Source organism: Chiloscyllium plagiosum, chromosome 9 (assembly GCF_004010195.1).
Source record: "Chiloscyllium plagiosum isolate BGI_BamShark_2017 chromosome 9, ASM401019v2, whole genome shotgun sequence".
Taxonomy (NCBI): Eukaryota; Metazoa; Chordata; class Chondrichthyes; order Orectolobiformes; family Hemiscylliidae; genus Chiloscyllium; species Chiloscyllium plagiosum.
In genome coordinates, this window is record NC_057718.1 from 1,208,830 (window position 1) to 1,224,420 (window position 15,591).

General features: G+C 47.5%; 1 protein-coding gene across 1 annotated transcript in view; it reads left to right on the top strand.

The window, feature by feature from the left end:
- The first annotated feature begins 354 nt into the window (after positions 1-354).
- pomca (proopiomelanocortin a) overlaps positions 355-15,591 on the top strand; it is a 38,193-nt gene continuing 22,956 nt past the window's right edge. The window contains exons 1-2 of the mRNA XM_043695221.1: positions 355-457; positions 8,341-8,496. Of these exons, the coding sequence (XP_043551156.1) occupies positions 8,368-8,496 (129 nt within the window). The 5' untranslated portion in view covers positions 355-457; positions 8,341-8,367. The remainder of the gene's footprint in view (positions 458-8,340; positions 8,497-15,591) is intronic.

The window sequence follows — 15,591 nt, forward strand, 5'->3', positions numbered from 1 at the left end:
GACACCGCCTGTAATTGTCCAGCTAATTTGATGTTGATCTGTTGAAACGTTTCTGTGTAAATGCACACTGAAGCTTAAAATCAGCGTTTCATTGAGAGGAAAGGTTTGTAAATTAAAAACGGTGTCATCAGTGACCAATGAAGTTTTTGAAAAGTGTTAGGTTTTGAGAGGATGCTGTGAAATTTCCTGTGTGGAGAGGTGCTAATCCCCTGCACTGTGTAACCAGTGGAAAAGGTTCTGTTTACACATGCAACGTCTGTTAAAAGCTCTGATTCCTTTGGAGTGCTAGCTGTTTCAGATTTCCTACAATTATTGTCCTTGAAAAGGTTGATTTAATCGTGATGACGCGTTTCTTTGAAGTACAAATAGGAAGAATGGTATAAAAAGGCAGAGAGTTGCAGTTGAAGCAGATAAAGGGACAGAGCTTCCGCTAGAAGTCTCTTCACAACCAGAACAGGTAAGAGAATCGGGACTGACCATGTATTTATTCATAATGGGGAAAGAAATTGGTTACTTGTTTAATAGTGACTAGCTTAAATACTCTGAAATTCTTACAGGTCTCTTATGTATCAGCATTTATTGCATAAGTCCTGGACATTTGTAAGATCATCCAGATATTCCTGTACTGACTTATCTCACCAATACTGCAGCACTGTCCCAGCCTCCTGTCCAGTCTCTCTACACCCCACACCCTTCTGTCCAGTCTCTCCGACACCCCACACCCTGCTGTCCAGTCTCTCCCACACCCCACACCCTCCTGTCCAGTCTCTCCTAACCCCACATCCCTGCTGTCCAGTCTCTCCTACACCCCACACCCTCCGGTCCAGTCTCTCCTACACCCCACACCCTCCTGTCCAGTCTCTCCCACACCCCACACCCTGCTGTCCAGTCTCTCCCACACCCCACACCCTCCTGTCCAGTCTCTCCTACACCCCACATCGCAGGTTAGGTGAATTGGCCATGCTAAATTGCCCGTAGTGTTAGGTAAGGGGTAAATGTAGGGGTATGGGTGGGTTACGCTTCGGCAGGTCGGTGTGGACTTGTTGGGCTGAAGGGCCTGTTTCCACACTGTAATCTAATCTAATCTAATCTAAACTCTACTGTCCAGTCTCTCCCACACTCCACACCCCACAGACTGCTGTCCAGATTATTTTTAAATATATTTAATGTTTTACCGATTAATTAGAATTAAGGGGTAAGACATATTAGGAGACCCCCAAACCATAGTCTGCTTGTCTGTCTGTACATGGGAAGCTGGGCACATTAACTGGGCCGAGGAGTTGCATGCGTATAAGATGTGCATTCAGTTGCAGTTCCTAGACGCCCGAGTTTCGGAGGTGGAGCAGCGTCTGAGGTCATTGAGCAACATTTCTGAGGTGGAGAGTATTGCAGATAGTGAGGTGGTCATACCGCAGACTCAGACTCCGCAGGAAGGGAATGGGTGATCACCAGGCAGAGCAGGAGGGCTACGCAGGCAGTACAGGAATCTCCTGTGGTTATTTCCCTGCAAAACACACATACCATTTTGGTTACTGTCGAGGGGAATGGCATCTCGGGGATAACAGTAACAGGCAAACTCTTGCACCATGGTTGGCTCTACTGCAGGGTGAGGGTGAAATCAGTATGCACATGGTATAGTTGTAGGGGATTCAATCATAAGGGAAGTGGATAGTCATTTCTGTGTCTGCAAACGAGTCCAGGATGGTGTGTTGCCTCCCTTGTGCTCAGGTCCTGGATGTCTTGGGGCAGTCGCGAGACATTCTGAAGGGGGAGTTTGAACAACCAGCGATCGTGGTACATGTTGGTACTAACGACATTGGTTAAAAAGGATGAGATCCTAAAAGGATGAAACCCTTGAAATGTGGGCCTCAAATGTTGTTATCTCAGGATTACTGCCACAAGCTAGTCAGAGGAGAATCAGCAATATATATAGGATGAACATGTGGCTGAAACAATGGTGTGAGGGGAGGGTTTCAGGTATGTGGCACATTGAACCGGTTCTGGGGGAGATGGGACCTCTACACCTGGGCAGGACTGGGACAGGTCACACCTGGGCAGGACTGGGACAGGTTACACCTGGGCAGGACTGGGACAGGTTACACCTGGGCAGGACTGGGACAGGTTACACCTGGGCAGGACTGGGACAGGTTACACCTGGGCAGGACTGGGACAGGTTACACCTGGGCAGGACTGGGACAGGTTACACCTGGGCAGGACTGGGACAGGTTACACCTGGGCAGGACTGGGACAGGTTACACCTGGGCAGGACTGGGACAGGTTACACCTGGGCAGGACTGGGACAGGTTACACCTGGGCAGGACTGGGACAGGTTACACCTGGGCAGGACTGGGACAGGTTACACCTGGGCAGGACTGGGACAGGTTACACCTGGGCAGGACTGGGACAGGTTACACCTGGGCAGGACTGGGACAGGTTACACCTGGGCAGGACTGGGACAGGTTACACCTGGGCAGGACTGGGACAGGTTACACCTGGGCAGGACTGGGACAGGTCACACCTGGGCAGGACTGGGACAGGTCACACCTGGGCAGGACTGGGACAGGTCACACCTGGGCAGGACTGGGACAGGTCACACCTGGGCAGGACTGGGACAGGTCACACCTGGGCAGGACTGGGACAGGTCACACCTGGGCAGGACTGGGACAGGTCACACCTGGGCAGGACTGGGACAGGTCACACCTGGGCAGGACTGGGACAGGTCACACCTGGGCAGGACTGGGACAGGTTACACCTGGGCAGGACTGGGACAGGTCACACCTGGGCAGGACTGGGACAGGTCACACCTGGGCAGGACTGGGACAGGTCACACCTGGGCAGGACTGGGACAGGTCACACCTGGGCAGGACTGGGACAGGTCACACCTGGGCAGGACTGGGACAGGTCACACCTGGGCAGGACTGGGACAGGTCACACCTGGGCAGGACTGGGACAGGTCACACCTGGGCAGGACTGGGACAGGTCACACCTGGGCAGGACTGGGACAGGTCACACCTGGGCAGGACTGGGACAGGTTACACCTGGGCAGGACTGGGACAGGTCACACCTGGGCAGGACTGGGACAGGTCACACCTGGGCAGGACTGGGACAGGTCACACCTGGGCAGGACTGGGACAGGTCACACCTGGGCAGGACTGGGACAGGTCACACCTGGGCAGGACTGGGACAGGTCACACCTGGGCAGGACTGGGACAGGTCACACCTGGGCAGGACTGGGACAGGTCACACCTGGGCAGGACTGGGACAGGTCACACCTGGGCAGGACTGGGACAGGTCACACCTGGGCAGGACTGGGACAGGTTACACCTGGGCAGGACTGGGACAGGTCACACCTGGGCAGGACTGGGACAGGTCACACCTGGGCAGGACTGGGACAGGTCACACCTGGGCAGGACTGGGACAGGTCACACCTGGGCAGGACTGGGACAGGTCACACCTGGGCAGGACTGGGACAGGTCACACCTGGGCAGGACTGGGACAGGTCACACCTGGGCAGGACTGGGACAGGTCACACCTGGGCAGGACTGGGACAGGTCACACCTGGGCAGGACTGGGACAGGTCACACCTGGGCAGGACTGGGACAGGTTACACCTGGGCAGGACTGGGACAGGTCACACCTGGGCAGGACTGGGACAGGTCACACCTGGGCAGGACTGGGACAGGTCACACCTGGGCAGGACTGGGACAGGTCACACCTGGGCAGGACTGGGACAGGTCACACCTGGGCAGGACTGGGACAGGTCACACCTGGGCAGGACTGGGACAGGTCACACCTGGGCAGGACTGGGACAGGTCACACCTGGGCAGGACTGGGACAGGTCACACCTGGGCAGGACTGGGACAGGTCACACCTGGGCAGGACTGGGACAGGTTACACCTGGGCAGGACTGGGACAGGTCACACCTGGGCAGGACTGGGACAGGTCACACCTGGGCAGGACTGGGACAGGTCACACCTGGGCAGGACTGGGACAGGTCACACCTGGGCAGGACTGGGACAGGTCACACCTGGGCAGGACTGGGACAGTTGTGGAGCGTTTCAGAGAACACCTCTGGGACACCCGGACCAACCAACCCAACCACCCTGTGGCTCAACATTTCAATTCCCCCTCCCACTCCACCAAGGATATGCAGGTCTTTGGACTCCTCCATCGCCAGACCACAACAACACGACGGTTGGAGGAAGAGCGCCTCATCTTCCGCCTAGGAACCCTCCAACCACAGGGGATGAACTCAGATTTCTCCAGTTTCCTCATTTCCCCTCCCCCCACCTTGTCTCAGTCAAATCCCTCAAACTCCCCACCGCCTTCCTAACCTGCAATCTTCTTCCTGACCTCTCCGCCCCCACCCCATTCCGGCCTATCACCCTCACCTTGACCTCCTTCCACCTATCGCATTTCCAACGCCCCTCCCCCAAGTCCCTCCTCCCTACCTTTTATCTTAGCCTGCTGGACACACTTTCCTCATTCCTGAAGAAGGGCTAATGCCCGAAACGTCGATTCTCCTGCTCCTTGGATGCTGCCTGACCTGCTGCGCAGTTCCAGCAACACATTTTCAGCTAAGAACAAGAACAGGCAGGAAATGCTGCTGAAAACAGCAGGGGAGGTGTCTGAAAAACATGTATTTCAATGTGAAATGTATAATAGGCAACATAGATGAACTTAGAGTTTGGTTAGTACTTGAAACTATGATATTATTGTGATTAAGGAGACTTAGAGTCATAGAGATGTGCAGCACGGAAATAGACCCTTCAGTCCAACTCGACCATGCCGACCAGATATCCTAATCTAATCTAGTCCCATTTGCCAGCACCCGGCCCATATCCCTCTAAACCCTTCCTATTCATATACCCATCCAGCTGCCTTTTAGTTATTGTAATTGTACCAGCCTCCACCACTTCCTCTGGGAGCTCATTCCATACACGCACCACCCTCTGTGTGAAAAAGTTGCCCCTTAGGTCCCTTTTAAATCTTTCCCCTCTCACCCTAACTCTTTGCCCTCTAGTTTTGGACTCCCCCACCGAGGGAAAAGACCTTGCCCCCTCATGATTTTACAAACCTCTATAGGTTATTTTAAAAATTTAATCAAGAGACATATCTCAATAAAAATATAATCAAAAAAGAACCCACTCTATTCGCTATTGTAGATTTACAGTAAGGTTACATTTAAAAACAATGCACTTATCTGTTCCTGTGCTGTGAGCTCTCCCACACAGGTTCCTCCAAGGTCAGCTGGGAATTTTGCTGTTTATTCATTTTTCGCAGATGCAGTTTGATGTCCAGACATAGTTGAACTCAAACAGGAAAGGCAGTGGGTGTGCAGATTCTGAAAGAGGTACAGGACTGGCAGCTGAATCCTCCGGGATTTAAATGTCTCAGATGTGATAGAAAGGGATGTAAAAGGGAGTTGGAGAGTTGCATTACTGGTAAAGGATTATCTCGCAGCTATACTGACAGAGGATATATCAGAGGACCCGTGCAGTGAGACAATATGGAATAGGAAAGGTAAAATTATAATACTGGGGTATACTACAGGCTTCCAAACAGCCAGGGGAGGATAGAGGAGAGAATATGCAGACAGATTTTGGAAAGATGTAAAAATAGCAAGATTATTGTGGTGGATGATATTAACTTCCCACTTATTGACTGGGATTCACTTTGTGCTAGGGGTTTGGAATGGGGCAGAATTTGTAACAACCATTCAGGAGGGTTTCTTGACACAGTATGTAAACATATGGATGCTGTCTGACCTGCTGCGCTTTTCCAGCACCACATTTTTCAATTCTGATCTCCAGCATCTGCAGTCCCCACTTTCTTCCAGTATATAAACTGTCCAGCAAGGGAAGGGGTTTTGGGAAATGAGCCCGGCCAGGTGAGTGAAGTTCCAGTGGGGAGCATTTTGAGAGTAGTGACCATAATACAGTTGGCTTTAAGATACTCATGGATAAGGATAACAGCAGTCCTTGGGATAAGGTGTTAAATTGGAGGAAGGCAAGCTACAACCATATTAAGTAGGAACTGGAGAATTTTAAGTGGAGTCAATTGTTTGAGAGTAAATCCGCATTAGACATATGGGAATATTTCACAAGGTAGTTGATAAAGGTTCAGGAGCAGCACGTTTCTACAAGAATGAAGGATAGGTATGGCATACTGCCAGGGGAGATGGTGGAAGCAGACACATTAGTAGCATTCAAGAAGCACCTGGAATACACCAATAGGAAGGGAATAGAGGGATACGGATCCTGTAAGTGAAGGTAGTTTTAGTATGGGAGGGCAAAATGTGTCACTGCAGGCTTGGAGGGCCAAAGGGCCTGTTCCTGTGCTGTTTTGTGCTTTGCTCTGAGTTCTTTGTTCTTTGTCTCATTGCACTTCTCCCTTTCTCAATCTATCACCATTCAGATGTAAACCAGTCTTCCTTTTTTGCTTTTAAAGTGGATAACCTCACATTTGTCAACATTATCCTGAATTTAGGCCACTCCCCCAGCCTGTCCAATCACACTGCAACATCTCAGCATCCTCCCACCTCGCTTTGTATCATTTGCAAACTTGGAGATAACACATTTAGTTCCCTCATCTAAATCACCTACGTATATTTTATAAATATTATGGACAGGTTACATGCAGGAAGGATGTTCCTGATGTTAGTGAATCCAGAACCAGTGGTCATCATTTAAGGAGAATGGGAAAAACTTTCAGGACTGAGAGGAGAAATTTCTTCACTCAGAGAGTGGAATTCATTGCCAGAGAAAGTGGTTGACACCAAAATATTTAGCGTTTTTAAGAAGGAGGTAGATGTGGCACTTGTGGTGATTGAGCTTCAATGATCATCTTGCATCATAGTGAATGGTGGAGCAGGCTCAAGGAGCCAAATGTCCTACTCCTGCTCCTATCTTCTTTGTTTCTATTTTAATGGAGAGAGATATCCAGAAAGATAAGAATAGCTGAAGAGATCGAATTGGAGAAAAAGAGATTGAGTGTGGAGAGCGAGAGAGAGACATGGAGAGCTCATGTAAAAAGAGACAGAGAGAAGGACAAGGAGTGCTGCAGAGAGGGAGAAAAAGACAAAGGGATACATAGAGAAAAATTAAAGGAACTGGACAGAGAGAGACATGCAGAGCTGCAGAGAGAGAGAAAGTGAAGGGAAGCTGGGGAGAAATATCCAGAGAGACACAGATAGTTGGAGTGTGCAAGCTGGAGAAAGGGAGATTGAGAGTCAAGGGAGAGAGAGAGACAGGGAGAAAGAAAGAGAGAGAGAGCAAGAACGAGAGAGAGAGAGACAGAGAGAGACATTGAGGGGTCATGCAAAGAGAGGCAGAGAGCAGGACAAGGAGAGATGCAAAGAGGGTGAGAAAGCTGGAGAAAGGGAGATTGTGACTTGAGAGAGTTTCAGAGAACTGGAGAGAGAGTGAGAAAGACATGGAGAGCTCATGCAGAGTAAAACAAGGAGAGATGGAGCAGAAGACAAGGGAAGAGACAGAGAGAAACTAGGAGAGCTGGACAGAGAGAAACATGGAGAGTTAGAGAAAGAGAGAGAGAGAAAAGGAAAGCTAGAGATAGATGAGATCATGATAATTACAGGCCAGAAAGGCCATTAATCCATCCACAGACCCTGGCACCTCACCCCAACTAGAGAAACCAAAGATGTATTTCAAAGATTCTACAGCATCTGCATTCACTCTATCTGGCGGTTTATTCCTCTTCGATTAGTCTTTTTCTGCCATTTATTTTTACTTAAATCAATATCCACATTAAATTGGAATTTTAACCATCATATTTACCTTCATGTGGTCATCTCCCAGAGCGAAAAGCCCCACTCTCTTTCTCTGGCCATCGCTGTGGGGAATATCTAAGCTGTCAGGGATTTTAAAGCTATGGATAGCATCTAATCAAAGTGGATGAAGGATGTGGACCGCTTTCAAATGATTCCAGAGGCAAGAAGGCTCCACTTGGGTAGCGTGTGGTTGATCAGGATAGGGCTTTTTCTGCCGTTGCCATTTACTTTAGTTCATGCTGTTATGTCGCAGTGGGATATGGTAAGAATATAGCCCCCAAAATATAGGCCCTTACCTCAGTCAGGACAGGGATTGGATCTATGTAGTAAGAGTCATTCTTCAGTTAACTCTTAGCCAAATGAGCTAACTGCCATTTCCCATAACTCAGACTCTGACTTTCAGGGATTCCCTCAGATCTGCCCATCATAGTTAAGTCTCTTTCAGTGGCTGAGCAGAACTGAACACAATAGACAGGATGGGTCTGTAGCATGAGACAGTGTACTGGGGAAGGGTTTCTGTCTAATGTAGTTTTCTGTTTTCTTTCTGGAAAGAATTTCTGATCCTGAGACCTGACTATCATGCAGCAGTCAACATGGAGAAGTATCCTGGTGATGTTCAGCATGTCGTGGACTCTGACATCTGGCCAGCTGGGGGATTGCTGGGACCAAAGCAAGTGCAAGAAGCTGTTTTCAACTCCAAAAGTGATGGTAAGCAAGAATCCAACTAAAATACTCACACAATCACTCACTGCAATTACCATTGAAGAAACTGAAACCATTGTCTTCATTCCTGACCAAACTTGGTTCAGTCATCCCTGAGTATTATTCTGGTCACTGACTGAACAACATTGTTTAGCACCTTTCAGTTCTATTTAACATCCAGCTGAGCTCTGGGCTACTTATTGTCTTCATCATAAAAACATTGCCCATTACCAGCTCATCTATAGTGGAGATCCTCATGCAAGTTTTCAACTCACACATTCTGCCCATTTAAAATTCTGCTGCCAAATATCTAAAGTAGACAAGCAGGAGGCTGAAAGAACACAGCAAATAAGGCAGCATCAAGAGGTGGAGAAATCGATGTTTCAGGTATAACCCTTATTCAGGAATGTCGACTTCTCCACCTCCTGATGCTGCCTGGCTCGCTGTCTTCTTCCAGCTTCCTACTTGTTTACTTTGGATTTCTGCATCTGCACCTTTTTTTGTCTCTAAACAAGTATCTAAATATAACCACTTACCTTTCACCCTTGAGTTTGTTGACCTGCATTGACCCTTTCATTGGCAACAGCATGAATTTAACACGATCATCATGTGGAAATCACTTAATGGCCTCACCCATTTATTGTGGTTAGGGTGGTGGCCTCACAATATTATCACCAGACTATTAATCCAGAGAGCTAGGTAATATTCTAGGTATAAAAAATGCTGGAGATCACAGCAGGTCAGGCAGCTTCCATGGAGAGAAAACAAGCTAACGTTTCCAGTCAAGATGACTCTTCATCAGAGCTGACATGAAGTGTGGAAGGGACAGACAATCAGAATTCCTATCAGTCAGAAAAGCAAAGCTTCTTCAGGGTGGGTACTCCTCAAAGAGACATGGCGGTTCATTAAACACAATGTAGGAGCAAATTACTGCAGATGCTGGAACCTGTACAAACGTGCTGGAGATCACACTGGGTCAGGCAGCCTCCATGGAGAAAAAGCAAGCTGATGGAAGGTTGGTATGCATGATGCACTGGGCTGTGTTCACAACTCTGTAGTTTCTTGCAGTAGATTAGATTAGATTACTTACAGTGTGGAAACAGGTCCTTTGGCCCAACAAGTCCACACCGACCCACCGAAGCGTAACCCACCCATTCCCGTACATTTACCCCTTTACCTAACACTACGGGCAATTTAGCATGGCCAATTCACCTGACGTGCACATCTTTGGACTGTGGGAGGAAACCAGAGCACCCGGAGGAAACCCACGCAGACACGGGGAGAATGTGCAAACTCTACACAGTCAGTCGCCTGAGTCGGGAATTGAACCCGGGTCTCTGGAGCTGTGAGGCAGCAGTGCTAACCACTGTACCACCGTGCCACCCTAACTTTCCAAACCAAGCTATAATGCGTTAGGATAGGATGCTTTCTATGGTGTATCTATAAAAATTGGTAAGAGTCATAGAACCATAGATTATTATAGCATGGAAACTGGTCTTTCGGCCCAAACTGGTCCATGCTGACCATTGTATCCACTCAGTTACTTCCCGTTGTTGCATTTTGGCCATATCCCACTAAACCCTTTCCCAGCCATGTACCGATCCAAATTTTTAAAAAAATGTTGCTATTGTACCTGCCTCAAACATTTCCTCTGGCAGACCATTCCATACATAGAACACAGAACATTGAACATAGAACATGACAGTGCAGTATAGGCCCTTTGGCGCTTGATGGTGCACTGAAATGTGGAACCAATCTGAAGCCCATCTAACCTACACTATTCTGTTTTCATCCATATGTCTACCCAATGACCATTTAAATGTCCTTAAAGTTGGCAAGTCTATTATTGTTGCAGCCAGAGTGTTCCACACACTTATTACTCTCTGAGTAAACTACCTCTGACATCTGTCCTATATCTATAACTCCTCAGTTTGAAGCTATGTCCCCTTGTGCTAACTATCACCATCTGAGGAAAAAGGCTTTCACTGTCCATGCTGTCTAACCCTCTGATTTTCTGATATGTCTCAATTAAGTCCCCTCTCAACCTTCTTCTCTCTAACGAAAACAGCCTCAAGTCCCTCAGCCTTTCCTCATAAGACCTTCCCTCCATGCCAGGCAATATCCTAGTTAATCTCCTCTGAATCTTTGCGAAAGCTTCCACATCCTTCCTATAATGTAGTGACCAGAACTGTACGCAATACTCCAAATGTGGCTGCACCAGTGTCTTGTACAGCTGCAGCATGATCTCATGGTTCCGAAACTCAATCCCTCTACCAATAAGTGTTAGCACAACATATGCCTTCTTAACAACCCTATCAACCTGGGTGACAACTTTCAAGGATCTATGTACCTGGACACCGAGATCTCTCTGCTCATTTATACTACAATTCTTACCATTAGCCCAGTACACTATTCTTGTTGCTCCTTACAAAGTGAATCATCTCACACTTTTCCACATTAAACTCCATTTGCCACCTCTCAGCCCAGCTCTGCAGCTTATCTACGTCTCTCTGTAACCTGCAACATCCTTCAGCACTATCCATAACTCCATCGACCCTAGTGTCACCCACAAATTTACTAACTCATCCTCCTACCCTCTCATCTCGGTCATTTATAAAAATGACAAACAGCAGTGGCCCTAAAATAGATCCTTGCAGTACACCACTAGCTGAACTCCAGGATGAACATTTCCCATCAACTACCACCCTCTGTCTTCTATCAGCTAGCCAATTTCTGATTCAAACTGCTACATCACCCTCAATCCCGTGCGTCCATATTTTGTGCAATAGCCTACCGTGGGGAATGTTATCAAATGCCTTACTGAAATCCATATACACCACATTAATCGCTTGACCTTCATCCACCTGTTTAGTCACCTTCTCAAAGAACTCAATAAGGTTTGTGAGGCACGACCTACCCTTCACAAAACCGTGTTGACTACCTATAACCAACTTATTTTTCTCTGGATGACTATAAATCCTATCTCTTATCACCTTTTCCAACATTTTACCCACAACTGAAGTAAGGCTCACTGGTCTATAATTTCCAGGACTGTCTCTACTCCCCTTCTTGAACAAGACAACAACATTTGCTATCCTCCAGTCTTCTGGCACTATTCTTGTAGACAATGGCAACATAAAGATCAAAGCCAAAGACTCTGTAATCTCCTCCATGGCTTCCCAGAGAATCCTAGGATAAATCCCATCTGGCCCAGGAGAATTACCTATTTTCACACTTTCTAGAATTGCTAACACCTCCTCCTTATGAACCTCAATCCCATCTAGTCCAGTAGCCTGTATCTCAGTATTCTCCTAGACAGCATTGTCTTTTTCCAGTGTAAATACTGATGAAAAATATTCATTTAACGCTTCCCCTATCTCCACAGACTCCACACACAACTTCCCATTGCTGTCCTTGATTGGCCCTAATCTTTGTCTAGTCATTATTTTATTACTGACATACCTATAGAAAGCTTTAGGGTTTTCTTTGATCATCTCTGCCAATGACTTCTCATGTCCCTCCTGACTCTTATTAGCTCTCTCTTTAGGTCCTTCCTGGCTAACTTGTAACTCTCAAGTGCCCTAACTGAGCCTTCACATCCCATCCTAACATAAGCCTTCTCCTTCCTCTTGACAAGAGATACAGCTTCTTTAGAGTTCCCTCGCACGACCACTTCCATCCTGCCTGACAGGTACATACTAATCAAGGACACGCAGTAGCTGTTCCTTGAATAAGCTCCACATTTCAATTGTGCCCATCCCCTGCAGTTTCCTTCCCCATCCTATGCATCCTAAATCTTGCCTAATCGCATCATAATTACCTTGCTTGCAGCAATAACTCTTGCTTTGCAGTATATACCTATCCCTTCCCATCGCTAAACTAAACATAACTGAATTGGGGTCAATATCACTAAAGTGCTCACCTACCTCCAAATCTAACACTTGGTCAGGTTCATTCCCCAGTACCAAATCCAATGTGGCTTCACTCCTTGTTGGCCTGTCTACATACTGTGTCAGGAAACCATCCTGCACACATTGGACAAAAACTGATCCATCTAAAGTACTCGAACTATAGTTTTGGGGCAGCATGGTGGTTCGGTGGTTAGCACTGCTTCCTCACAGTCCCAGGGACCGAGGTTCGATTCCCACCTCGGGCGACTGTCTGTGTGGAGTTTGCGCATTCTCCCTGTGTCTGCGTGGGTTTCCTCTCACAGGTCAGGTGAATTGGCCATGTTAAATTGTCCATAGTGTTAGGTGCATTAGCTAGGGGTAAATATAAGGTAGGGGAATGGGTCGGGAAAGGTTACTCTTTGGAGGGTTGGTGTGGATTTGTTGGGCCGAAGGGCCTGTTTCCATACTGTAGGGAATCTAATCTATTTCCAGTCAATATTTGGAAAGTTAAAGCCCCCATAACAACTACCCTGTTACTCTCGCTCCTATCCAGAATCATCTTTGCTATCCTTTCCTCTACATGTCTGGAACTACTCGGAGGCCAATAGAAAATTCCCAACAGGGTGACCTCTCCTTTCCTGTTTCTAACCTCAGTCCATACTACCTCAGTAGATGAGTCCTCAAACATCCTTTCTGCCACAGTAATGCTGTCCTTGACTAACAATGCCACACCTCCCCCTTTTTTACCATATTCTCTGTTCTTACTGAAATATCTGATTTCCAGAACCTGCACCAACCATTCCTGTCCCTACTCTATCCATGTCTCCAAAATGGCCACAACATCAGAGTCCCAGGTACCAACCCATGCTGCAAGGTCACCCACCTTATTCCGGATGCTCCTGGCGTTGAAGTAGACACACTTCAAACCACCTTCCTGCTTGCCAGTGAACGTTTGTGACCATGAAACCATATTTCTGATCTCACTGCTCTCAACCTCCTGGACACTGGAACTACAATTCAGGTTCCTATTCCCCTGCTGAATAAGTTTAAACCCTCCCAAAGAGCATTAGCAAATTTTCCCCCTGCAGGAGATTGGTACCTGTCTGGTTCAGGTGAAGACCATTCTGTTTTTAGAGGTCCCACATACCCCTGAATAAGTTGCAATTATCTAGGTATCTGAAACCCTCCCTCGTGCACCATCCCTGCAGCCACGTGTTCAACTCCTCTCTCTCTCCCTATTCCTTGCCTCAATAGCAAGTGGCATGGGCAGAGATAACAACTCTGTTTGTTCTAGCTCTAAACTTCCATCCTAGTTCCCTGAATTTCTGCCTTAAATCCCCATCCCTTTTCCTATCTATGTCGTTGATGCTTATGTGGACCATGACTTGGGGCCGCTCCCTCCCCCTCAAGGATCCCGAAAGCACGATTCAAGACATCATGAACCCTGGCACCTGGGAGGCAACACACCAACCGTGAGTCTCTCTCGTTCCCCCAGAACCTCCTGTCTGTCCCCTAACAATGGAGTCCCCAATGGCTAATGCTCTGCTCATCTCCACCTTTCCCTTCCGAGCAACAGGGACAGACTCTGTGCCAGAGACCTGTACCCCATGGCTTACCCCTGGTAAGTTGCTCCCTCCACCAGTATTCAAACACTATACTTGTTATTGAGGGGAAAGGCCACAGGGGATCCCTGCACTGCCTGCCGGTTCCCTTTCTATCCCCTGATAGTAATGATGCACCACTTTCTACATGAAGACGTTGCCCCTCAGATCCTTCTTAAACCTTTCCCCTCTCACATTAAACCTATGCCCTCTAGTTTTCAATTCCCCATCCCTGGAAAAAAACAAAATGCCCCTCACAATTTTATATACGTCAATAAGGTGACCCATCATTCTCCTATATTCCAAGGAATAAAGTCCTCTCCTGGCCATCCTCTCCCTATAACTCAAGCCTCCGAGTCCTGGCAACTTGAGGCCAGGCCCCCTCAAAATGTTTCCAGAAGGTCACCCAGACCCGACCTTTTTTAGTTCTATTAGGCAGGATGGTTTTTCCAGGAGTGATGCAGCTGGTCAAACCACTCAGATTTAAACAAACAGAATTTATTTACAGACCACTGCATGAAACACAAACAAAAGAGAACAGAGTATAGAATAACTTAACCTGCCTAACTTAACATGCCTAACTTAACCCGCCTAACTTAACCCGCCTAACTTAACCCGTCCGAGAACCCAACACACTCTTTTGCAACTTAATGATGCTATTCCAATTTCTTGCAACATCCCCATAAACACACCCCTTGGCAAAAAAAAGGTAAATTCAAGCCCAGGTTCTCACAGGAGTGATGTGAGAGAGAGAGGATCTGCCAGGGATCATTTGCTGAAGCATGGATCCTCTGTCCCCACCAAACTAAAAAAATCCCAGAACTGGGAGAATTGACCACTCCCCTTTCGTTGTGTAACTGTTCTAAAAAAACCTAAAGGCATTCCCTTATTGTTGACTTAGGCAGTCTCTGGTAGCCATATCAGCACCTCTGCCTTTTACAACTCCTTTTGGAATAAAACAAGGACAACATAACCTTGTTGAAGGAGCAGCATTATCACATTTTCCAGGTTAACTATGTCTTTCCCATAACAAGGTGACTGAAACTGTACAGAATACTCTAAGTGTGGCCTCACTAATGACCTAAGCAGCTGTAGCAATCCTTGTACTCAATGCCTCGACTGATGAAGGCTAGCATTCTTCACAACTTTGTCTATCTCAGACTCTGCTTTTAACGAACTGTGTATGTGTATTCCTCAGTCCCTCTGTTCTACAACAGTCCTCATTTGGCTTGATTTTCCAAAAGTTGAAACTTTATTGCTGGAACAGCACAGCAGGTCAGGCAGCATCCAGGGAACAGGAGATTCGACGTTTCGGGCACAGGCCCTTCTTCAGGAATGAGCAGAGAGTGTTCAGCAGGAGAAGATAAAAGGTAGGGAGGAGGGACTTGGAGGAGGGGCGTTGGAAATGTGATTGACCTGGGGTGTGCAGTGAGAGAGGGACTCACTGAAATCTTTGTAGAGAGAGGCAGAGAGCTTCTGCAAGGAAGGCATCCTTGTAAGAGGATTCGCAGTAGGTTGAAATCTTCGAGGAGAAAGTGAGATCTGCAGATGCTGGAGATCAAAGTTGAAACTTTATTGCTGGAACAGCACAGCAGGTCAGGCAGCATCCA